Source organism: Saccopteryx bilineata, chromosome 8 (genome assembly GCF_036850765.1).
Source record: "Saccopteryx bilineata isolate mSacBil1 chromosome 8, mSacBil1_pri_phased_curated, whole genome shotgun sequence".
Taxonomy (NCBI): Eukaryota; Metazoa; Chordata; class Mammalia; order Chiroptera; family Emballonuridae; genus Saccopteryx; species Saccopteryx bilineata.
In genome coordinates, this window is record NC_089497.1 from 26,522,118 (window position 1) to 26,548,070 (window position 25,953).

General features: G+C 41.2%; 2 protein-coding genes across 3 annotated transcripts in view; both read left to right on the forward strand.

Moving 5' to 3' along the window:
* The window catches only part of EPHA6 (EPH receptor A6), a 903,626-nt gene that overhangs the window by 843,375 nt on the left and 34,298 nt on the right, over positions 1 to 25,953 (forward strand). For both annotated transcript variants that reach the window (XM_066240843.1, XM_066240844.1), the window contains one exon: positions 21,918 to 22,067. In XM_066240843.1, coding sequence (XP_066096940.1) covers positions 21,918 to 22,067 — 150 coding nt within the window. The remainder of the gene's footprint in view (positions 1 to 21,917; positions 22,068 to 25,953) is intronic.
* Positions 1 to 25,953, forward strand: part of LOC136311648 (endogenous retrovirus group K member 113 Env polyprotein-like) — a 284,697-nt gene that overhangs the window by 129,346 nt on the left and 129,398 nt on the right. The window lies entirely within an intron of this gene.

The window sequence follows — 25,953 nt, forward strand, 5'->3', positions numbered from 1 at the left end:
CATTTTAACGGGCACCGACTAACCAACGTCTCACCTTCAAGATTTTTCAGACATGGATGTAAAGTAAATGCCTTGTATTCCCCCAAATTTTAATGGCAAATAATAATTCTCCCAATGTTCCTATCAAGGTCCCCCACTAGATTTGACATGACAGGTGCCACAGCTACATTCTCCAAAACTAGTTATTTGCATCTCATCCTCTTCTATCTCACTGATCTGGGTACTGAGCAACCAGTGTCATAACCAGCGTTTTCATTCTTTTGAGCTTAAAGCTCTTTTTCAAGCTCTGGGAAAATGTAAGAGAGCTTTCTAATGTAGAGTACTTACTTTGTATTATTTTTCTTCTCCTTGGCCATTTTGGGGGCTCAGCTAAAATTGACACAGAAAGAAGTCCTATTTTAATATCCTCTTGCAAAAATAAAGGCTATTTTCTGTCATAGAAAAGACAAGGATACAAAAATTATGGTTTCTAGGAATGGGTGGGGAAGACTCTTCATAGAAGTAGAAACCTTAAAAAATGAATGTGTATCAGACCTCCAGAAATGTTTCAGGGTCGTGAGAGAAGTTTCTACTTCAGCTGATTTATGTGTTCAATTTCAAGAGGGCGGCCTGTTCTAGAGTGCTTCCATGGATCCACGGGTTAGATGATGATGAAGTTGGTACCAGCCTGTCAGTGTGTAGTTTGGCTTGAAGGTGTGTGATCAATTTCCAGAGCATCTAACACACTTGTTGGAGCAAAGAGAATGCTGGCAGTCTGCAGCCAGCACTCTGTGTCAGCCTGTCCACACATTAGGTGCTGCCAGCCCTCCTCCTCATTTGTGTCCATTTATAAATCCCAAAATAGGATGCACACTCTCACCTCTTTACCACTGTGGGCTTGGGGTTAGTTTTATTGGCATGTTAAATGAAGTAAATTATTAGTGAAATGTGAAGGCAAAAGCAAAGCACTAAAAAAAGTAAGCGTGTGTTTGTTTTATTCATCTATTTACTAGTAATAGTTACTGTCTTAAGAAGAAAAAAATATTAGTGACAAGTACGCCTTTCTACAATTTCTTGGCAAAGGGCTTTTTTTGTAAAACTTTGGTTTGTCACCTAAAAAAAACAACAACTCTGTTCCTTGTAAGGAATTGAACTCAACTTGTATTTTGCCTCTAAAAGTTGAAAAAGGAAATTCTAGAGCTCAAAAAAAGTCAAACAATATAAGATTACAGTATAAGGAAGTTAATGTGTAAAGCTCTTTACATTTATAAAATATTTATAATATTCTATATTATAAAGAATTCTTAGTATTTTATTGACTTCTAATGAAAGGAGAGGAGTACTGTATAGTAATGCTAAAAGCCCTGGTTTGGAGGCACAGGCCTATAGCCCATATTTTAAATCATGTTGCCCTGGATAGCTTTCCAACCTTTTCTGGCTTTCATTTTCTTTGTCCGAAAATGGTGGCAACTGTTTTTATTAACCATGTGTCAACTGAGTACAGGATCTGTGCCTCATTTCTCTTTATATCCACAAGGCTTGGCACAGGGCCTGGCAATAAATACTCCATGATGAGTAAATAAGTCTATGAGGACTTACTATCTTCCATTTACAGATGAGCAGAGTGAGGCTCAGAATATTTCAGTGACGTAGTGTTACTCAGCCAGTAAGGTAAACGCCATGCTAGGTTGTGAGAACAGGATCCAATCCTGGGAATTCTGACATATATGGAGTCCAAAAGGGAAACGTTAGTCACCATAGAAGAGAATGCCCTGGTGTTACAGGCAAGTAGGTTCAGTAGCGCATATGAGGTTGTTCCACTGAAGAACTAGTTTACTTATTCTCACTTCCTCGAGATACTTACAAGTAACAACAAAGACTATGATGCTGTCTTTCTTGCTGGAGATAAAGGATATATAACAAAGATATCACAATTATCCCTCTTGGTAGAGATAAAGAATATGTAATAGGTATAGCACATTGATTCCCCTTTTGACATGGTAGAAGTTGTTCTCATTAATATTTTCTTCACGGTGTTTAGAACAGAGGCTAAACATGCAAAGAAATAATAATTACTCTTACATGAGCAAAACAGTACTGGAAGCATTTTAGATGCATTCTCTTCTTTAATCCAGAAAAATGTCCCTATAAGATATTATTATCTTCACTTTATAGATGATAAAACTGGGTTATGGAGAAGGAAATTTGCCAAGAGACACAAAGCCCCTGAGCAACAGAGGCAGGATTTAGGTCTAAGCAATGTATCCCAAGAGCTTGGTCTCTTAACCTCTACACTTTACTGCCCGGGACAGTAAACAGAGAAATATACGACACACAAAGAGGAACCTGAAATGCAATTTCCAAGTTCAACACAGAAGTTGCGACTTAACTCAGCAAGAACACAAGGCCTGTGTTCTTGGAAGAATAAACTTGGTCTTACAGAATCACAAAGAAATGCCTAAAAAAAAATACAAAAATTAATTCCTTTACGGCACTATTTCCCTTATGCCACAGTTTTCTATAACACATGCTCAGATAAGCATTTACTAAATATATTTTGTGTTAACTTGCATATGACTGGAATACATATCCTGAATTTTCAAGGGATGGCAGCAAGGTTGATTCTGTGGCAACTGTCTCAGCCCATGTTCCCTAGAAAACAGGGACTTAGAAAGTAATGTGAAATGATGAGGCTTTGTGTGAGAAGTACAGAACCAGGGCAGCTAGAATGAGGGAAAGCGGAAGCGAGGCGAGGGAGAACGGTCGGGAGGTGCTGTACCACTGCGCCTGCTGCTTCTTCACGTGGACGGTGAAAAGCCACAGCGATTGAGAGATGGGCCCCTAGCCAAGCAGAACGCCTCCCAGAGGACTGTGCGGAGAACCCGCGCTTTGATTTCATTCACGGAAAGAAGGAAGGATTTCTCTGTGTGACTTCTTCCTGTCTCCTGTTTCCCACTGGCCGATGTGTGTAGTACTGTGAGCTAATTCCCCAGTGATTCCAGCTGAGTGAACCGGCACCTTCAATGATCACATATGACACCAGGCTTCACATTCCTCAGTGTGGTGTACGACGACAGTCCAGAAGTGGTGGAAGGCACAAGTTCTGAGCGTACAGCTGATGGACCTGAATGAGTGGAGGTGAACTTGGCATTCCTAAGGCCAGTGCCCGGTCAGTCCTCAAGGATGGTCGCATGGCCCACGAGGCAGATGAGGCTGATAGAAGCGGACAGATTCCCTAATATTTTTGTAAATTTTAACAAATCAACTTCTTCAGCTCAGCTGAACAGGATATCCAAAATCGAGGCCACTGGAAAAAGAACTATCTCTTTCGAGGTCTGACAACATCTAAGATGTGGGGTGTCAGAAAGCAAACTCTGTACACTGAAGAAAACGAAGTAGAAAGATGAGTTGATTCTGAGGCTTCCAACCTGCAAGCCAGGAGACTCGTGAGCAACGAGTTCTGAGTTGCTCACAGACGAAGGAATTTTGATGGGATAAATGTAGAACTGATTTGGCTTTTTCGGCTGCTTGATTGCCTGCAGGTCTTCTTTCTTATTTAGAACAGGGAAACTGAGTCAGGGGAACAAGGAAGTCCCAAGCTAGTGTGAGCGGACTTGGCCTTTGGTGATCGGCTGGTGTGGTGTGCTCTGCGGATTTCCGAGAAGAGCTCTAAATTCCTATAAGGTTAAGTTTCCTTGTGCCCCTGAGTTGACCATCTTCATTTTGTCCCTGATATAAAGGACTTCATTTTTGTTTGTTTCTACAGAGATATAGAGGAAAAAGAAATATACACAGGTACACACTACACATATATATGTAAATATATATAAATATATATGTATTGTATATCATTTCCTTTAATGTTATAAACTCTTCAGTCCTGCATATTATATAATCCAAGTACACCAATGGATTTTCAGATCAGAGGGCTGTGTGGACATGGAGTCAGATTAAAGAACCACACAAGTCATTAAATGACTTACGTTCCTGAATTAAAGTACATTGGCAATTAACTATGAGGTTTCATTCCTTCAGCAAAAATGTATCAAGTACTTGCTATTCCTGATACTTATTATATATTTCAGACTAACAACAAATATGAAAATTCTATAATTTATTGTATATTTGATAGTCCACTTTAACATATTTCTACTTTAACATTTTCCTCATAATCACTGGTTACACATTTTACGTACGCATGTGTTTGTGTGTGCGTTTCACAAATATAGATTTTTTATTTTATTATTATTTATTTTTTTTTTTTGCATTTTTCTGAAGCTGGAAACAGGGAGAGATAGTCAGACAGAATCCCACATGCGCCCGACCGGGATCTACCCGGCACGCCCACCAGGGGCGATGCTCTGCCCATCCTGGGCGTCACCATGTTGCGACCAGAGCCACTCTAGCCCCTGAGGCAGAGGCCAAGGAGCCATCCCCAGCACCCGGGCCATCTTTGCTCCAATGGAGCCTTGGCTGCGGGAGGGGAAGAGAGAGACAGAGAGGAAGGTGCGGCAGAGGGGTGGAGAAGCAAATGGGCGCTTCTCCTGTGTGCCCTGGCCGGGAATCGAACCCGGGTCCTCTGCACGCTAGGCCGACGCTCTACTGCTGAGCCAACCGGCCAGGGCAGTATAGATTTTTATGTAGATAAAAGTTTGGTCTTTTACTAAATCTAATATTACTGTTTGAATTTTTCCAATAATGACTACCTACCTTCTTGACTATTACCCAGTATAATTTCTCTTTATTTGACATTCACAGTCCTCGGTAATTTCTTCCTTTTCCATTTCCATACCCCAGCAAGTGTAATGCAATCAAGTGCTTAAACACAGGTAGAAGAAATAACGGGTAGAGATGCCTAGTCATTTCACTGAATTGATCAGGTGAATGCCAAGCTGAAAATAAAGTCAGGTATCTTTATCCCTAATTCAGTGTTCTCAAAGGTAGCCCTTCCTGACAACTGGCAAGAGTCTCCTGCTCTGACGGCCTAACCTTTACACTCCAATTAAATATAAAAACAGACCTGAATCTTTTTCACCCCGTTGTACTGTCAAGGCTAGTATAACTTGACTGTCATATAAAGCTCTTTAAGTCAGTCTGCTATGAAAATATGATTGTAATACAGATTTTAGCATTCAGAAATATTCACTCCCCTTTCACTTACCCATAGCTTTTGAGGGTCAAAGCTATGCATTTTTATCAGATATTTTATTATCTTTCAACCTTTGTGAAGATCAATGTACACTGTTAGACTTAGAGGAAGAACCTTTTCTCCTTTAATGCTAAAGTGATTTGGTACAGGGAAGTACTAATGAGGATTTTTATTACTTATTGAAAGTTCCCATTGGACAAAATGAGAAAGTTATATTTTTTAAAAAAATGGATGCAGTGTTTAAATTTGGAAAACTAAGGATCTGATCAAAATAGTTGAGCACTTAGAAAAGCAAAAAAAAGTATGGAGTTTTGAATTTTCTTAGAAATATGATGCTTCTAAGAGAGACGGCAGCAAGATTTAAACCGTAAGAACACTGACTCAAATCAGGCAGAGAGAAATTTTTAGAAATAGATTTTCCATTTATTTTAAATGTGATATATTTCTTATTATAATGCCTAATAATGATGAATTTTCTGTCATTACAGAGAAGGAAAGCTAACTACTCTCTTCCCTTATCACTTATCCTATCATTTATACTTTTAGGAGGTGGCATGCAAGTCATCTGACTTTAATTCCTGTGGGTTGATAGAATCACGTTTTTCTTTCGGGTAGATTAAAAAAAAAAAAAAAAAAAGCCACCATGAATACAGAAACCCAAGTTTAAATACAGTTGGCCAATCCTTCTTGTGTTATCATTCACATTAATACTCACTGTACTAAGCCCTGGCCGGTTGGCTCAGTGGTAGAGCGTTAGCCTGGCGTGCTGAAGTCCCGGGTTCGATTCCCGGCCAAGGCACATAGGAGAAGCGCCCATCTGCTTCTCCACCCCCCCCCTTCCTCTCTGTCTCTCTCTTCCCCTCGCGCAGCCGAGGCTCCATTGGAGCAAAGATGGCCCCGGCGCTGGGGATGGCTCCTTGGCCTCTGCCCCAGGCGCTAGAGTGGCTCTGGTCGCAACAGAGCGACCCTCCCCCAGGGGCAGAGCGTCGCCCCCTGGTGGGCGTGCCGGGTGGATCCCGGTGGGGTGCATGCGGGAGTCTTGTCTGTCTCTCCCCGTTTCCAGCTTCAGAAAAATACAAAAAAAAAAAAAAAAAAGGTAAAAAAAAAAAATACTCACTGTACTAAATGTAAGATGTCTCTTTCTCCTCAATGATAAAAATTAATCTTTCTTTTTTAAGAGATCCATGGGAAGGGGACAGTGGGATCATGTTAGGGCTTGTTATGTTAAAGTGAAGGACTGGACGCGCCGGCTGCAGTCAGGCAGGAAGCAGTCAGCCCTGGGAAGCGCGCTGAGGGCCGCGCTAAGGCGCCACCACCCTGACGTGCCGCTTCCTCCGGACGCCACAGAGAAGCCATTCGGGAAGAGCTGTCAGTAACAGAGAACCAGGCCAGTGGTTCTGGTTGTGGACTGCTAGCCAACGTCTACCCAAGCCTCACTGGCCATGACCAAGTGCACGTTTCAAATGAAAAATATGGACATAGCCTTCCTTCCTCAAATGAAAGTTCTCCTGCAAATTAGGATTTTTTTTTAATTTTTTTAAATTTTATTTATTCATTTTTAGAGAGGAGAGAGAAAGGGAGAGAGAGAGAGACAGAGAGGGAGAGAGGAGAGAGAGACAGAGAGAGAAGGTGGGGAGGAGCAGGAAGCATCAACTCCCATATGTGCCTTGACCAGGCAAGCCCAGGGTTTCGAACCGGCGATCTCAGCATTTCCAGGTCGACGTTCTATCCACTGCGCCACCACAGGTCAGGCCTAGGATTTTTTTTTTTAAGTAGCATCTTGGGTTTAACATTTCAAGTATTTTTCTACAGTAGATATATTTTTTTTTCTTCCTGAATTCTCAGTGCTCTGACTTAAGTTCAGTTTCGTTTACAAAGAACATACGAGAACAAGTTGAACGCTGTGGAAGGTGTTTACGTGCAGCAATAATATGACAAGCAGAAGCGAATGCGTGGTAGCTTGCGCGTGGCACAAAGCTTTGCAGCGGGGCTGGCTTTAAAATCACCGGTGACCTAAAAAACAAAACGAAACACAGAAACCAGACTGAGGGGGTAGATGGAAAGCACCATGTCAAGAACACCATCGAATAAAGTTTCTTTTGTGCTTAAATAGTGGATGAAGCTCAGAGGAACCCTAACTGCTGTTTTTTGAGGCCTTGCATTGATTGCTTCAACCGCCTGACCTTGGCTTTACTTCTCCGGAGTTTAACAATGAATCTTTGTGAAGTCCTTTTTCCTGAGCAAATTTTTTTGTCAGACAAGGAAAACAACAACAACAAAAAATGGTTTTATAGAATTTTATAAATGACTACACTGAAAAACCACCTTTCTGAGTGAATTTTCCTTCTTCCAAGTGCTATATCTATGTCTGTGTGAGAAAGGAAAACAAAACAAAAAGTTGGACACTTGTCCCTGTCATGTAAACTGTACTGCTCACAAGAATTAGGGGCTATTTCAAAATAAACAGGAAGCAAGAAAATAGCCCCTAATTTTTGTGAGCAGCGTACTAAACCCTGTAAAGTTAACATACAAACACCATAATGGATTAGATGGGAAAGGTAAAAGGTAGATTTATTTGAAAATATGACATTATTTTAAATATTATCAGAAATATCTCTAGTCTAGTAAGCAGGTCCTTAGAGGATATGCTGTAATGCTAAATTTCAACTGTATGTAAATGATGCTTCTATAAGTGTGTGATGGTCCTTTCTTTAGAAGAGAATTTTCCTTGACCTGTGGTGGCACAGTGGATAAAGCGTCGACCTGGAAATGCTGAGGTCGCCGGTTCAAAACCCTGGGCTTGCCTGGTCAAGGCACATATGGGAGTTGATGCTTCCAATTCCTCCCCCTCTTCTCTCTCTCTGTCTCTCCTCTCTCTCTCTCTCTATCCTCCCTCTCCTCTGTAAAATGAATAAATAAATAAAAATTAAAAAAAAATTAAAAATAAATAAATAAATAAATAAATAAAAATAAATAGGAAAAAAAAAAAAAAAGAAGAGAATTTTCCAAAATTGGTCTTTGAATAGTCTTCCCTCCACTTTGTTTACGTGATTGATTTGGACTGTCCATTTAGATATGTTAAGCAGAGTAAATGCTATTCTATTCTTCTCTGGAATATGGCAAATATCTAATCAGAGGAATTGAAATAGATGGCTTTAATGTATAAAAATTGTGTGTCGTATGTGTCTCGTATAGAACTATTAAAAAATGTTTCTAACTTTCTAGACATGGCAAGCTTTTCCTGCTTCTACTCTTCCCACTACTGGTCCCTTAGCCCCCCCTCAGCAATCCACAACGTAACAAAAGTGATCTAAAAATAAAATAAAATAAAACAAAACTCCTAATTTTGTCCTGAATGGGTAGCTCAATCGGTCAGATCATCATTCCGATATGTCAAGGTTACAGGTTCAATACCCAGTCTGGCCACATACAAGAATCAACCAATGAATGCATAAATAAGTTGCATTCATTGGAACAACAAATTGATGTTTCTCTCTCTTTCTCCCTCCCTCCTTTCTCACTCTCTAAAAACTAAATACTTTTTTTTAAATTTCATCCCCATATTGCTTGAAGCTTGTCAGTGGTTTTTCATTGCCAAAAGAAACTATTCAAATTCCTTAAATGCTTTGGGAAACACTTCATGATCTTTTAAGCCAGGGGTCCCCAAACTACGGCCCATGGACCACATGCGGCCCCCTGAGGCCATCTATCCGGCCCCTGCCGCACTTCCAGAAGGGGCACCTCTTTCATTGGTGGTCAGTGAGAGGAGCATAGTTCCCATTGAAATACTGGTCAGTTTGTTGATTTAAATTCACTTGGTCTTTATTTTAAATATTGTATTTGTTCCCATTTTGTTTTTGTTTGTTTTTTTACTTTAAAATAAGATATGTGCAGTGTGCATAGGGATTTATTCATAGTTTTTTTTTTATAGTCCGACCTTCCAACGGTCTGAGGGACAGTGAACTGGCCCCCTGTGTAAAAAGTTTGGGGACCCCTGTTTTAAGCTCTTCACCATCTCTACCCTTCTTACTTCTCGAGCCTCCATCTCTCCTCACTCCCTCGTCTCACATTCTGCTCTCCAATTGTATTCAACTTCTCTCAGTACCTCTCATGTGTTATGATCTCTCTTCTGCGCCTGCTCTTCTCTCGCCTGAACCAGCCTTTCCTCCTCCCATCCCCAATCACCTCCCCTCCCACACCACTTTTATTCATTAACTCCAGTCTTCTATATGGTGCAACCTTAGATCTCATTTTTTTTCGTGCAAGCCTTCCTGACTCTCCCCTCTCCTGGCACCTGTCACATTTTCATAGCATCATATATTATATGTCCTTATCACCTATTAGATGATAAGTATTCTTGAGACTTTTTGTTACAGCTCCAATATTCCTATAAATAATATTAACTGAGTACTCGTTATGCCCTGACTCATTTCTAAGCTCTTGGAAAACAGCAAAGAACCAAGCAACAAAGTTCCTGCCTCAGAGAGCTTATATTCTGTATATGCAATGAAGAGCTGTTGGCAAGAATGGAGTAAAAGAAAACAGGACAGTAGAGAACAACAGAAAAATTACAGATAGGCCCTGGCCGGTTGGCTCAGTGGTAGAGCATCAGCCTGGCGTGCAGGAGTCCCGGGTTGGATTCCCGGCCAGGGCACACAGGAGAGGTGCCCATCTGTTTCTCCACCCCTCCCCCTCTCCTTCCTCTCTGTCTCTCTCTTCCCCTCCCGCAGCCAAGGCTCCATTGGAGCAAATGATGGCCCGGGCGCTGGGGATGGCTCCTTGGCCTCTGCCTCAGGCGCTAGAGTGGCTCTGGTCGCGACAGAGCGATGCCCCGGATGGGCAGAGCATCGCCCCCTGGTGGGCGTGCCGGGTGGATCCCGGTCGGGCGCATGCGGGAGTCTGTCTGACTGCCTCCCCGTTTCCAGCTTCAGAAAAATAAAAAAAAAAAAATTTTTAATTTTAAAAAATTTAAAAAAAAAAAGAAAAATTACAGATAGAAAAGAGTACAGAGTGAACTAAGAAAGAGCCAGAAGACATTCAAGATAAAAATGGAAAGGGCTCATAGAAATCCAGGCTGATCTCTTCAAAGATCCAGCCTCACAACGAGATAGGCCCTCTTCTATTTAAAACTTAGCCATTGGCTTACAATACTATTTGAAGATGATAGAGATTGTTCCTTACTGCACTCACTCTACCTGCGGCCGAGGGTTTCAGATTATTCTGTCATGTTATGCCATTCAGCCATCTAGCGATGTCCTCCAGAGCCATCTGCTGTCCACAGTGAACAGGGCTTCAGAACGCAAATGATACACTTAAGCCTGAGCAAAATGAGCCGGGAGTTATTTTAAAAAGCATTGCTTTTCCAAAATTTATTCACTGGGAAAATCTGCTGTAAAATGGTGAATATGTTATGCAAATAAAAGTAGACCTTTCACCCTGCTTCATATGATGCATGACTGCACACGCTTATTGCAGGTGATTCTGCTAGAATTAAAAGTAATTTTATTTTTTATTAGGCATCTAGTGCCAGAGATCAAAAGAGAGGTTTAGGAACCCTGCTCTACTTAAAAACAAAACTAGCTTATGTGCACCACTTTTTTACCACATGAAGCGGATCTTAAAGCCATGACAAAATTAGGATGAAAACAAACAAAGAAATCAAACCAAATTGTGTATAATTTAGCATGCAAAAAGCATGATAGAATCATCTCACGTTGTTAAATTCTATTTGCTAGGAACACATCTCAACTTACTGTGACATTGTGGAATCCTGCTACCTACCATTCCAAGTGTCTAATCAAGCTTTTAGTGACGTGGCTATGGCTGCATCTCCCCCTTCACAGCCGCTGGTTTCCTCCTTGGACTCTACTCGGCAGCGAGTTCAGGCAGCTTGCAATTCCCTGAACACATTATGCTCTTCAACCCCTCTGTGCCTTTGAACTCACTGTTCTCTCCAAAAAGATGTCCTGGCCTCTTTGACTTACTAGTCAAACTCCTTTTCTATTAAGTTCTACCTAAAACATTACCTCTGCATAATGCCTCTCTGCTTCTCCCCATAACCAAGCCGTTCCTTCACTTTTGCCACCAAATGAATCTTGCACAGACTTCTGTTAGAGCACTTTCCCCCTGTGCTACCACTATTTGTTTACATTGAAATCTCTCCTACTGTAACATAATCTCCCTGACGATAAGGAGGATGTCTTTGTGATTCAAGCACCTGGCATGTGAGATGTGTTTTAAAAAAATGTTTGATCAGTAAGAGAAATGAGAATGAATGAATGAACACCACCCGTGACCTTCTATGCCTCTCCGGGGTAATTTTTTTTTTTTTTTACAGAGACAGAGAGAGAGTCAGAGAGAGGGATAGACAGGGACAGACAGACAAGAACAGAGAGAGATGAGAAGCATCAATCATCAGTTTTTCATTGCGACACCTTAGTTGTTCATTGATTGCTTTCTCATATGTGCCTTGACCGTGGGCCTTCAGCAGACAGAGTAACCCCTTGCTCAAGCCAGCAGCGACCTTGGGTCCAAGCTGGTGAGCTCTGCTCAAACCAGATGAGCCCACATTCAAGCTAGAGACCTCGGGGTCTCGAACCTGGGTCCTCCACATCCCAGTCCGACATTCTATCCACTGCGCCACCGCCTGGCCAGGCGTAATACTTTTTATACACTAAAAGTTCAGATTGGGAAATTTCCTTTCTTATTTTCCTTATCATTAACCAAGTTCATAATGATAACTAAGAAGGAACTAAAAAGCAAATTTTGAATTCCACTTATACAGTATGGTTCTGAGACTGTGCTTTTCATTTTACATCATTGGCCTAATTCATCTCATCCAGTCATCCCCTCAGCAAATAATCATCAAATTCCTATTATAATCATAGCACCATGCTAAATACTATAAAGTAGATCACAAAGAATAAGAACCCCTCCAAGATTAGTATTTCCTTTCTGGAGAGACAGCACCTGCACATTTTAAAAAGCCAAACAAAAAAGAAAAAGACTCACAGATACAGAGAAAAGACACAGCTGTCAGAGGGGAAGGGGGTTGGGGGGTAGATGAAGGGATCAAGCAAAGAAAAAAACTCATAGACACAGACAACAATGTGGTGATTACATTATGGGGGGAGAGGGGGATGGGAGAGGTAGAAGAGGGTAAAGAGAGGCTCAACAGTGACGAAAGAAGACGACTCAGGGTGGTAAATGCACATTGCAGTGTACAGGTGATATATTATGAAATGGTACATGTGAAACTTACATAATTTTATTAATCAATGTCACCCCAATAAATTGAATTAAAAAAATAAATAAAAATAAAAAGCCAAATAGTAGTGCATAGAAGGTAAATGATGCCAAGTGCCAAATGAGTGAGGCAGACAGTGGGTGTTATAGGTAGGCATAAGAGGAGGGATCACTTGAGTCATGAACAAAATAGAAGCTAAAGGAAATGTTGACAAGACAGCATTCCATGTTGAAATAACTGAATGAACAAAGGTGTGACTGTAAATATTCTCAGCTAAGAACCTGAGGATATCAGTGTGTTGAATGTTAAAACTAATTTAGAGACTGACCAAGCAGTGGGGCAGTGGATGGAGCACCAGCCTGAGACACCGAGGACCCAGATTTGAAACCGTGACATCACTGACTTGAGTGTGGACTCATCTGCTTTGAGCGCAGGCTCGCCAGCTTGAGCACGGGGTCACTAGCTTGAGTGTGGGATCATAGACATTACCCCGTGGTCACTGGCTTAAGCCCAAGGTCTATGGCTTGAGCAAGGGGTCACTGGCTCTGCTGGAGCTCCCACAGCTCCCCACCCCCATCAAGGCACATAAGAGAAAGCAGTCAACGAACAACAGAAGTGTTGCAACAAGTTGATGCTTCTCGTCTCTCTCCATTCCTGTCTGTCCCTCCCTCAGAAAAAAAGAGGTTTTTTTAATCCTAGCATTTTAATAATTTTCTTAGCCAGAGTCTACCTGTAAAATAGATTCGCTTTTTGGCATTTTCGGCTTCATGTACTCCAGACTTTTGTCATGTTCTTACCCACCTTTGGCTTTGAGCCCCTGGGCTCTGTTTTTCTCATGGAATAACACTTCCTCGGTCTCTCTCATAACACTGTGCCTTCTCCTCTGTTGAGTGTTCATCAATCTGAGGAGCCGGTCCCAAACAGACTGACTCTGAAGATGTCATTACGTCATCTTGCCTTTCTGACAGTGGGTAATTGGAGGTCACAGTTCCACTCTGAACTGATGATGTATCACAACACTACATGTGACACCCGCAAGAGAAGACCTGTGTCTCAGATATGTTCAATCAAAGCACTGTTGATCTGTCAGGAAGAGTCTGATTTAATGAATCAAGTGCTTGTGGGCACAGCAGTGCCATAGGAAGCAACTGAGCTCAGCTCTGACACTTCCTTTCTGTTTCTTGGGTATTAGTAGAGGTCGTTCCTTCGCCTGTTTTAACTTACTAGGGTATTACGTAGATTTAAAAATCATAGAATCTGAAACCTCCACATGAACTGCAAGATCACACAGTCCAACCTCCTCAATTTACAGAGCATCTGTAACTTGTTCAAGATCTCACAACCCATTAGTGAAAAAAGAGAGCTAGGAGCCAGATGTTTGTCTCTTCACGTTGCACATTCTCTCCAAAGTAAGCGTCCCTGGGTTTATGAGAATCAGCACTGTGCATGCCCCAGAGTCCTATATACTTTCTGTGTCTTATTTGAATATTGGTTTTCCAACAGGGTTTGCAAATAATACTAGCATAAATATAGACATACTTCATTTTATGCAGTCTCTCTTCCTAATAACAGGATCTGAATTCTTTTCCCCAAATAAACAGCATCCAACTATGGGTGGAAATAGATAGTATAAGAGAGTCACTAGAGAAAGATGAAATAGGGAAGAATGCTACTGTCTAGAGAAGATCAGGAATTGTATTTATTATTTTTTTTTTAGGAATTGTATTTTTTTAACTCAAAAATCATACAGTATAGTTGTAAAACCATTATGAATGATAGGTTGCTTTCAAAAAACTTGCCTATACTGTCATTATTGTTTACATATTTATACTTAAACACAGTGGCAATCCCAATAATAACATACATGTTTAATTCTCACATACTACAGTAACATGTTGTCCTGCATTATCTATACTATAGGATAAAATAGAAAATCTAATTTAACAGATGTCCCACATGATAGTGTTATTCACTTAATGATGCAGCACCTATGTTCTCATCAAAAGAGTGCTGAGAAATAGATGATGACAATGAATTATTTTCAGAAGCAATTTAGGAGCAAGCAAGTGAAAGTATTCTAATTCTCAAGACTGAATAGCTCTTTAAGCTCTGTTTTATTACAGAAACAAAATAAATTAGCATTCACTGAGCTGTTTAGACATTTAGACAATGAATAAAAATGTAGTATAGTTTAGGTAGATAGTGTAATGAGAAGAGACTGAGAAAGTCTTTCTATAATTAATAATTTTTTTTTTTTAGAGACTGGAAAGCAAAGCGAGTTAGCAATTCATGTTTATTTGAAGTCATTCCTCGAGTCGTATCTCAATTCTTTACAAAAAAAACGTACGTGGTCTAAATAAATTTCCAAAGTAGATCATTGTTTCATCGTCAGAACAGGAGGTTGGGTTAAAGTGAGAGTGAGGAGGGGTGACAGCAACGTCCAGTGGGGCCAGAAGGATAATGGAAATAGGTCAAGTGTGTCTAATGAGAGTGAGATAGTAGAGTGGAGTGATGGTACTCTGGAGAGCCCACACCCTGTCTAAAGGCATTTAGATCCACTAAGAAAAAAAAAGTCGCCATGAAAAACTAACTGCAGGCCTATTTCAGCCCAAGGACAAACAGTTGGTAAGCTCTGATTTCATAGAGCCAAGAGCCTGAGACCTCAGTGAATACCCAAACAAAGGTCCTGGACACAGGGAGAGAAAGCCTGGAACAAGAAACAACTGTGAGAAGATCTTTCTTATATAAAAAGTATGAAAACAGTTTGTTTTATATGTTTGTGGCCTAAAACAATGGCATTTACCATCGATTCCCACAGTACTATAAAAAACTGGTTATTATTACCAATGACTTATACTTTTAAAACACTGCCAAAAAAATTTTTTTAAACATTATGATTACAACAGGAATGTCTCAGTCTGACATCTATGAATCCTATGATACTGATGCAAAATTGTATGTGTGTGTGTGTATGTGTGTGTGTACATGTGCATTTTTGAGGGAAGACAGTTTGTAACTTATCCAGTGTATCATAACCTCTCAAAGAGAAGAGAAACGCTCAGGAAAAGGCAAGAAATCCAGAAAGAATCATTATCAGGCAGGTCCAGCTGGAGGCAAAAGTTGGGTTGCTAACTTTCAACCATTGATAATGTTCTTTGATGACAGAATTCTACCTATGAAAGAATAAGATGGGCCCTGGCTGGTTGGCTCAGGGATAGAGCGTCAGCCCAGCGTGTGGATGTCCCAAGTTCAATTCCCGGTGAGGGCACAGAGGAGAAGCACCCATCTGCTTCTCCACCCCGTATCATCCTGTGTGGCAGCTAAGAGGTTCTTCATGTGGACTGTCTCATTTCATCCACTTAATAAATGTTATCTAGAAGCCAAAATGTGAGATACCTTCTCAACTCTAAATGAACTTATTTTCTCATAGTCCTCAGTCTTTCTTCAAGAAAAAACAAACATTATCCTCGTATTTCAGAAAAGGATAAAATTTCGCACAGTATCAAAGTTGCCTAGGTCAATAACCCTCAATGAAAAAAAGAGAATATACCCCCCCCAAAGATGGGAGGGTATAGTTTTAAAAGGTTTATACAAAATAATACAGTATGCATTATAATTATTTATTTGTTGATTTAGGAATTCAAACTAGAAAGAAATGCTCATAAATGGACTTTTTCCTCAAGATCAGTAATTCTCAAGAGAAAGAAAGATACTCACTGGTGAGGGTTGTCTGTGTAACTCATGTGTGTGTGATCTTTCTGTGATTTGCTTTGACTTCCTTGGACACCACAGTGAATTGAGACAGAAGATGCCACAATGCTGATTCCTCCACCAGTGATTCCAAACCCAGACCACCTCTGCTACAGATCATCCTACTGAGAGTAAATTATAATGTAAAGTGATCTTTCATTAAGCACATTAACTCCTTTTTTTTTTTTTGTATTTTTATTTTTATTTTTCTGAAGCAGAAACGGGGAGAGACAGTCAGACAGACTCCCGCATGCGCCCAACTGGGATCCACCCGGCACACCCACCAGGGGGCAACACTCTGCCCACCAGGGGGTGACGCTTTGCCCCTCCGGGGCGTCGCTCTGTTGCGACCAGAGCCACTCTAGCGCCTGGGGCAGAGGCCAAGGAGCCATCCCCAGCGCCTGGGCCATCTTTGCTCCAATGGAGCCTCGCTGCAGGAGGGGAAGAGAGAGACAGAGAGGAAGGAGAGGGGGAGGGGTGGAGAAGCAGATGGGCGCTTCTCCTGTGTGCCCTGGCTGGGAATCGAACCCAGGACCTCTGCACGCCAGGCCGACGCTCCACCACTGAGCCAACCGGCCAGGGCCACATTAACTTCTCTTTTATTGGACATCAGTACGTCTCCATATAATGAATTTTCTAAATAACCAAAAGTTACCCATTAAGAAGAGTTAAAAAAAAAAGGAAAAAAAATTGTCCCGGTTCTATACCTTTCTAATATGTTTTATGTTGTGCATGCTGTTGCCTTCTGTTTAAAAAGCAATTGAGTTATTTGAATTCTTTCACCATTCCTTACCACTGAGGAACATCACAGTGGCCATTAATCGGCCTGGATGTAAAACAAGTGTTTGTTTCCTTTACAGTCTGTCATCAGACTATCTGTTCACATAGTCTACATTCCAACTCGTATGGCCTATCTCCTCACAGTCTAATGGGAGCTGAGATACTATAGGCAAATGTTAAAATATTATGGTTTTCTATTTTATGATCATTAATTCAAATCCCCTCATTTTGAAGATCTGAAATATAAGACTCAGAGTTAAGACTTGCCTAAGTAGACATAATGGATTATAGCACAGTTGTAGCTCTACTTAGAGTATTCAGCTCATAACCTGACCAGGTGGTAGCCCTGTGGATAGAGCATCAGCCTAGGATGCTGAGGAACTGGATTCAAAGCCCTGAGGTCGCCGACTTGAACACAGGCTCATCCAGCCTAAGCGTGGGCTCACCAGCTTGAGCACGGGGTTACAGGCTCACCAGCTCGAGCATGGGGTTACAGGCTCACCAGCTTGAGCACGGGGTTACAGGCTCACTAGCTGGAGCACGGGGTCACAGGCTCACCAGCTTGAGCACGGGGTTACAGGCTCACCAGCTGGAGCACGGATTACAGGCTCACCAGCTGGAGCACGGGGTTACAGGCTCACCAGCTGGAGCACGGGTTACAGGCTCACCAGCTGGAGCACGGGTTACAGGCTCACCAGCTCGAGCTCGGGGTTACAGGCTCACCAGCTGGAGCACGGGGTTACAGGCTCACCAGCTGGAGCACGGGGTTACAGGCTCACCAGCTTGAGCACGGGGTTACAGGCTTAAGCATGGGATCATAGACGTGACCCTGAGGTCACTAGCTTGATCCAAGGTCTCTGGCTCAAGCAAGGCATCACTGGCTCGGCTGGATCCTCCCCGCCTCAGGCAAGGCACAAATGAGAAAGAAATCAATGAACAGCTAAGGTACCACAGCTACAAGTTGATGCTTCTCATTTCTCCCCCTGTCTGTTTGCCCCTGTCTGTCCCTCTCTCTCCCCCCCCCTTTTTCACTAAAAAGAAAAAAATTCAGATCATATATAAAAATATTTAGTCAAAAATTTTTACGAGAAATTTCTTAATCTTTAACCATAGCATGTATGTTTTCTGTACTATAATTCTTTTTTTTTTCTGTACTGTAGTTCTTACCATCATTGAAGTCTGGGTACCCCAGAGGTAAACTGAGGAAATAAGAAAAGGAGAGTCAGCAGGTAGATTATTGTTTATTCAAACCCATTGCTTTTAAGATAACCATCAAATCCAGTGAACGAGAAATAGAGATTTTGTGTATGTGTGTGTTCTTGCTTCTCAATGGAATTTTTCATCTGATTTCAGTATTAAACTCGTACTGTCTTTCAATGGATTGTGTCCTCTGTTACAGATTAGAGGATTAGATTCTCAAACTCAGATGTTAGTCAAGTATATCTATGGTACAACTCCATTCCTGGGGTGTAGGGTTTACAGGTATGCAAGGCTCCTGGTTCCCTCTTCATCACTTTCTCTGCTACAACCTCATTACCTACTTATTAGACAACAGCCCTGAATATGATCAGAGAAACAGAAGAAAGGTTTGCTAACAACTTTTTCTGAGGCAATCCAGTTTGCCTGCTTCCTGTCTCTCCTTTGTATGCTAAATTATTAAGCTTGCTGTATACGGGAGGTATTAGCAAATGAGAAGGCTTTTGAGTTACAGTCATTTTGATCAGCATCTTTGGGAACTTTTTTTTTTCTTGTAAGCATATGGTAAAGCAAGATGTAATGTTCTGATGATTGTGATTTCAAACCTAAAGTACTACATGTTCATTTCTGAAACCTGAAACAAACATCTGGTGGTTCATGCTTTGAGAAAAACAAAAATAATACCTTAGTGTTTTACTTCTGTCTATGATTCAAAATCACGGGCAAAAAAGTAGGTAGATGAGATTAAGCCACAACATTTGTACATTCAATTTAAAAAAAGAAGAAGAAGAAGCCTTCTGTGCTTCTGAAGTAAGAAAGGGGATAGCGATCATGCAGTAATCTTGATGACCTCCTCCTTTCTGTCTCATCTTGCACTTAGGTGTAACCTATCCATATATCCAGCATATGTCCTCCCATTAGAAGGAAAGATTCAAATTCTTCCTTATCTCCATCTCATGTATACTCAGAATTATTCCAGTTTATACATACTGTCAGATTCATGTTACCACGCAGTTTTGTTAATTAGAATTGTATCTTCTATATCAAAACTTCTGGGCCAAGTTTTCATACTTTGCTTTAAGATTTATGGTACCTCATACTTTCTATTACAAGATGACACTGGCGTAGAATTTGAAATAAAAACGTACTGGCCATCTTCTTGCTGTGTCCTCACACCTCTGTTGTCTCTTCATCTTCTTATAAAGACACCAGCCATACTGGAGTAGAGCCCACCCTTATGACCTCGTTTACCTCTTTAAAGCCCTATCTGTAAATACGTTGGGGGTTAAGGCTTCATTCAACATATGGATTTTGAGGTAGCAATGCTGTTAATCAAACATTCTGTATCTTGCCCTTGAGGAAGAAAAATAAAATCTTAGGAAGGAAAGTAATAAAGTTTTCATTTATATGTCATATCAAGTCATATGAAATAGAAACTTGTATGTAAGTCATTCCTATGCGATATCATTTGTAAGTGAACGCACATGAAATAACCCGTCCCTCTGTTTTCCAGCCTGTCTTAACGGAGCACCCAAAGATTTAGCAAAGGATCAGCCCAGCAGACTAGCAATTCACACTTCCACATACTGTTTACCAGAAGAGACAAAGAAAGATCCCGAGTCAGAAACTCAGAAACGCCAGATGAGACCGCTGCTTTTGCATCTGTTTCGAGGCCAAATCTACAAAGTTGGCCTTTATTCTGTGAAAGTGCGGCTTCCACCAGCCTGCGCCTGACTTAAGTGGCTTCAAAATGCGAAGCCACAGGACTGGGGCACTTCAGTAACAAGCATACACTAAAACAAAGGCTGCTGCACTGCTGGTGCTCAAACACGATCTGAGTGTCCTCGCCCCTTCGGGAAGTACACACCACAGTAGTCTTTTCAGAACACTACTTTATGTTCTGTTGGGTTTTTTAATGCTCTGTGTTCGGATTGCTAGATTTAATAAAAAAACAAATATAGGGTGGTGCCCAGTTTAATTTGAATTTCGGATAAGCAATGAATATGTTTTAGTACAAATATGTCTCAAGCAACATTTGGGACACATACCCCCAAAAAAGTACACTTGGTTGTGGGGAATACTTATACTAAAAATAAGATGTTTTATTTATCTGAAATTCACATTGCACTGTGGGTCCTGTATTTTATCTGGCAACTCTATTTGGGTTCAAGAATGAATCCTCCCCTTGCTAATAATCCCTTCCCCTGACCGCCACCCTCTTAAACTATTACACTAAGTTTGGAAATTTAATTTCCTGGACTTAATTCGGTGCTGCCCCACAGTGGGCAACTACACAGGTAGTTATGGATACTCAGTGTTACAACATTAACGTTCGTTTGACCCCACTACTGTTTACGTCTTTATATCACTGCCCCATAACGCGACTGTGATGATATCGCTAGGGATTATATGTGTAATAATGTGAGGAGGAATCTCTAGGCTCACTCCACTCACCCGGTAAATCGGGTGACTGAATTCAAGATATTTTCTCCAGGGTTCCTACTCACAGTTCCTTGCTACAATTCTTTAAAATGAAGCCTCCCTTAACAGTCTCATTTGCCTGGTGAAACCTAATTGTTCTTATTTCGGTTGAATCTCTTCTCTCTTCAAGTTAGTAGTGTTTAGATTACTAAATATTGCAATAAATGGTGTTTAAATGGCTCGATTAATGGCTTCACCCTTAAAGATGTTAGGTCTAAATCCCTCAAGGGCCAAAGAATGCACCCTTTATTTCCTTCCACCCCCACTCGCCGTAACACCAGACTTTGCGCACCGTGAGTAATCAGATCAGAGTGCTGATAACGTTGAAACCATTTCATTACGGTGGGTTCTGACTGCCGGAATCATTGCTGGGAACAGAAGCCGTCTCTGCGCGGTGTGAGACCGCCGGCCGGCTGGGAGCGGCTCGTTGTTCTCTCCCGCCATCTAGTGGCCTCGAGGTTGGTCTCCTCCGCTCAACTTGTTCAGAGCTGCAATGATTTCGAAGATCATAAATCAATCAAATGGATGAATCATTTTACTCTGGTCGTTATAGTATAAAGGGGATTTATAGAGTGTTTCAAGAGATAAAAATGTAATAACTGTTGATAAAAGTAAGTATCACACAATAGCCGACTTTAATACCTGCCTAGTGTAGATTAAATTCATGCAATTTAATCTCTTTAGTATGTTCAGGTGTAACTTGAACATTGTAGAACGAAAATATAAACTAGCCTAAAAGTGTTATAAAGATTATCCTTCTCGTGTGCTCTTGTATAATGTTAAAAGCTCTTTTAATTTAAAATAAATGTAATCACAACAGATGAAATGAAAGAAAGGAAAGAAACCACTTGTGAAAGGAAAAGTTCTGGTGAACACTAAATTGATAGAGAATGTCTCAGTTCTGTATTTAACCATTTGTCTTCAATTAAGTCAGAACTTATTATCATTATTATTTATACATGCAATATAATGTTTAATGAATGTGAATAATATTTAGTTTTAATGTCCTATAATCTAGACCTTTCTTCAAATGGCATAATAGAGAGTTTAATTGCATGAATCTAAAGTGAAAATAAAATTTCTCTAATGAATGAAATAAAATATTTCTGGAGTGTGACTTATTTCCCACTAATCTTGTTTCCACTGAATAACTATTATAGGAAATATATTTCTGAGATATTACCATTATTCTCATTTTCTTTTTCTTTTTACTTAAAATGCCAACACTATTATGCCGTATCTAGGTCTTTCTGACAGAAGGTGTTTCCTGGGAAACACCATTTTGTTTTTAAACCACTTGTGAGCCAGCTGAGAAATCTCCCATTTGTTTTCCAGGGTGGGAAAATACCCATAAGGTGGACAGCCCCGGAAGCGATCGCCTACAGAAAATTCTCCTCGGCCAGCGACGCGTGGAGCTACGGCATTGTCATGTGGGAGGTTATGTCCTACGGGGAGAGACCATACTGGGAAATGTCTAACCAGGATGTAAGTACCACCGGTAGTTGAGCTGCCTCGTGTGAGTGTAAACACATTAGCACTGATGGAGGAATATGCCTTTTCCCCTCACTCAGATCAGGCTTTACCTTCCTCCGAGTTGTTCAGGGCCTGTGGCTGCGTTTGAAAAATGAAGTAACTTTTCATTCTGAGCTGTACTTGGCGTCATAGGGTCCAGCTGCTGACCTCTGCATGTTGGACATAATCCACATCCTGCACCTGAGACTTTCATACGCATTGTTCTAATGTGGTGTAACGCTGCTTATCTGCTTATACTGCATCAGATCTACAAGTCAAAAAGAAAGAGTAATGTTTCCCTTTCATTTCTTCCTTAGGGAAATTTAATGTACCACTCTAAGCAAAGTCATTTAGAGTACATGTTGCTTAGTGGGAAAAGATTGAATACTTTCAGGCACTGTATTGTCAATATATGTCATCTGGTTGGTTCTTTTAAGATATGTACATGATCCTTTGTGCAATCTGTTTTGTTTCTGTTTTATCTTTAAAAAAAATTAGCCCTGGCTGTTTCGCTCAGTGGTAGAGCGTCAGCCCAGTGTGTGGATATCCTAGGTTCAATTCCCAGTCAGGGCACACAGAAGAAGCGCCCATCTGCTTCTCCACTCTTCTCCCTCTCCTTTCTCTCCATCTCTTTCTTCTCCTCCTGCAGCCAAGGCTCCATTGGAGCAAAGTTGGCCCAGGGTGCTGAGGATGACTCCATGGCCTCCACCTCAGGCGCTAGAATGGCTCCCATTGCAATGGAGCAACACCCCCCCCCCAGATGAGCAGAGCATCGCTCCCTAGTGGGCATGCCAGGTGGATACTGGTGGGGCACATGTGGGGGTCTGTCTCTCTGCCTCCCTGCTTCTCACTTCAGAAAAATACAAAAAAAAAATTACGTTGGTGGCTAATAATATTACAGAATAGGATGATTAACACACATTTGATCTCCAAGACCTGTCCAGAGTTACAGAGACAGTAATCAGAAAATGCAAGTACACTGACAAGGCAAATAAGTGAGCTGTCAGAACTGAAGGTATATTGTAATATCCGACTTCCTCACCTCAGAAGTCATACCCAGTCCATTCGCTTGCCTCCCTCAAAGCGTCGAATGGTTTATGAGACAATGAAAATGGAAAATCTCCTGTAATGGGATTCTGAATGTTCAAAGACAGTGTAACCACAGAAAATCCCTAAAAACACTCAGAGTACTACTGTCACAGCTCCTTCCTTATTTCCATTCAGTTGCTTGAGCAGACCTTCCACACCTCACACCTCACACCTCACTGTTGCATCCCAACTTCAGGCTGCCCAAGTATTGTAAGAACTTATTCAGTCACAAAGTTTATCCTTTCCTAATGCCAAGCGTAGAAAAGACTGGGTCTTTCTTCGCTCACCATGGCTATTATTCTTCCCTGCCAGAGAGTGTTACTTTCGAAGCCAGTCCTGCTCAGTGCTGTGGGTGCCCACTGACTCTGTGGAGAAAGCCAGGTCCAGAAACTTCACGTGGCAGCGAGATTGAGGTCATACACACTGCTCGTCATCCTCTCTGAGGTACACCATCAAAACACAAAGCCAGTGTGGCCAAGTCCTGCCTAGCATCTGCCCCTCAGTGCAGAGTGTGCCCCAACCAGCAAACTCAGCTCCGCTCCCAACACTCAGACTTTCAGACCCAGGTCATTTGCCTACAGTGTCTCTAACTATTCTTCAGGGAATTTTAATGGAAGAAACATATTCCTCTTCCCTGCCCCTGGGCCTTGTACAGAGCAGCTTCTAACTAACTATCTCTTCAGTTCTTAAAACTGAATCTCAGAGGCAGAAACTTGTCCCTTCAGTCCTAGAAGGAACTCATTTTTTTTTTCTTATCCCGTTTTCCGAAAAAAATGGAAGCCCTGGATGGATTCAGTCATCGTAGCTCCTGTTCAACTCTAACCCCAGATCACACTTGCCTACTAGTTCTACTTTTACGCAATTAAAATAGGTCAGTCAAGCAGACCTGGAGAATAAAAGGTCTTCCTCCAGGAGATTAGAGTCATCACTGCACAAAAGAGCTCTCACTTCAACTACCCTCCTTGACTGTCACCCCATTTAGTCCTTGCCTTCACTGGCTTCCTGATAGACTCAACATGAAAAATTGCCTAACTCAGACCACTCCAAACTTTACTAATAATCTACCCTTATCAGTAAAAAGTTCTTGAGCGTTCCCAGATGATGTTTGTGCATTTATTTTCATATTATGTGTGAGAACTACTATACTTATATAGTCATTTATTTATTAAAAAATATTTCTAAGGGAACTAGAGATACAACAGAAAACAAATGTTACTCCTGGAGGGATCATAAAGATGATCTAATCCAACCCAAGTCCAACTAGACTAGGAAAGTGAGGCTTAGAGAAGTGACATGATTTCCCTAGAATTGCATAGTAAGTGATTTAACAGTGATCCTAGAAGACAATGCTAATAAACTTCTAGAATAAGTCAGGGGCAAAAAAAAGAAGGAAAGAGTGAGTAACTGCTTCGTCGTTTGGTTTATAGTCCGTGTGACTCCCCATGTAGGACTAGTGACCTCTTTCCCTTGTGGAGTTTCCTTTGTAGGGGGATGGAGACAGACTGTAAACAAAGTAAATGAGTAAAAGATATAGTACAGAACAGGGTAACCGATGCTTTTGGGGGGAAAAGCAAGAAAGTAAGATAAGAAATGCTGTGGGGGTGGTTTTAAATAGTAGTATATCATAATATTATAAAATACATTCATAAAATTCATTCCTTTATGATCATAAGAGTCATAATGAATCGTTGTTATTAGACATTCATAAATAGTCATTCTTAGAATGAGACAAATAGACATAAAGAGAAGTGTCATCGTTTCTCCCACCCGAGATGATCACCTTCCCACCTGGAGTGCATTGTACCACAGATTTAGTGTCCACAGCCATCGTTACACGACTATAAATCAACCATGAAAGTCACTTAGCTTGTCGAAGTGCCCGAGTTTCATGACCAAGCAATACAATAAAAGGACTGGGTTAAATGATTAGTAGCACAGTATTCCTTTTAACAGGGATATTACATGCTATTATTTTATAATCTCTGCAGAAATAGTTATTATACTTGTCTCAATATGGGAATGATTCAAATTGTTCTTTTCTGAAACTTAAGACAATCCTAAATCTCTGCCGAGGTGCCAACAGTGAGATAAAACTTCCACAGAGCAAAGCAGGCACAAGCGGAGATACCAGAAAAGACAGAATTTTTTAAGGAGAGCAGCCACTGAGGGAAAGAGTGTAAATGTGTAATTTCCAACACAGACTGCCATGTAAATTATTGTCTAGAATACTACGAACCCTGTCGTCAACTCCTTCCTTTCTGAATCTTGCCCAACAGTTTACTCAGACACTCTGTACATGTATATTGATGAACCGTAGCCGAGATGACCATGTAGAGAGCAATTCTGTCTACTAAGTTCATCTGACCACAAGGACTATATCTGGAAGCTACTGTAGCCGGAAACAGACTCCCGACATTAGGCCTAGTGTCATTCATTCAGGATTGCCAATGCCCACAGCACAAAGTTGAACTCTCTCTCCACCCAGAGTTTGGTTGTTTTCAAAATATAGGTAGGGGGCACATATACACCATGGTATACTATTCAGCCATAAGAAATGATGACATCGGATCACTTACAGCAGAATGGTGGAATCTTGATAACATTATGCGGAGTGAAATAAGTGAATCAGAAAAAAAACAAGAACTGCAGGATTCCATACATTGGTGGGACATAAAAACGAGACTAAGAGACATGGACAGGACTGGGGTGGTTACGGGGGGTGGGGGGAGGGGAGAAGGGAGAGGTGGAGGAGGAGGGGTACAAAGAAAAC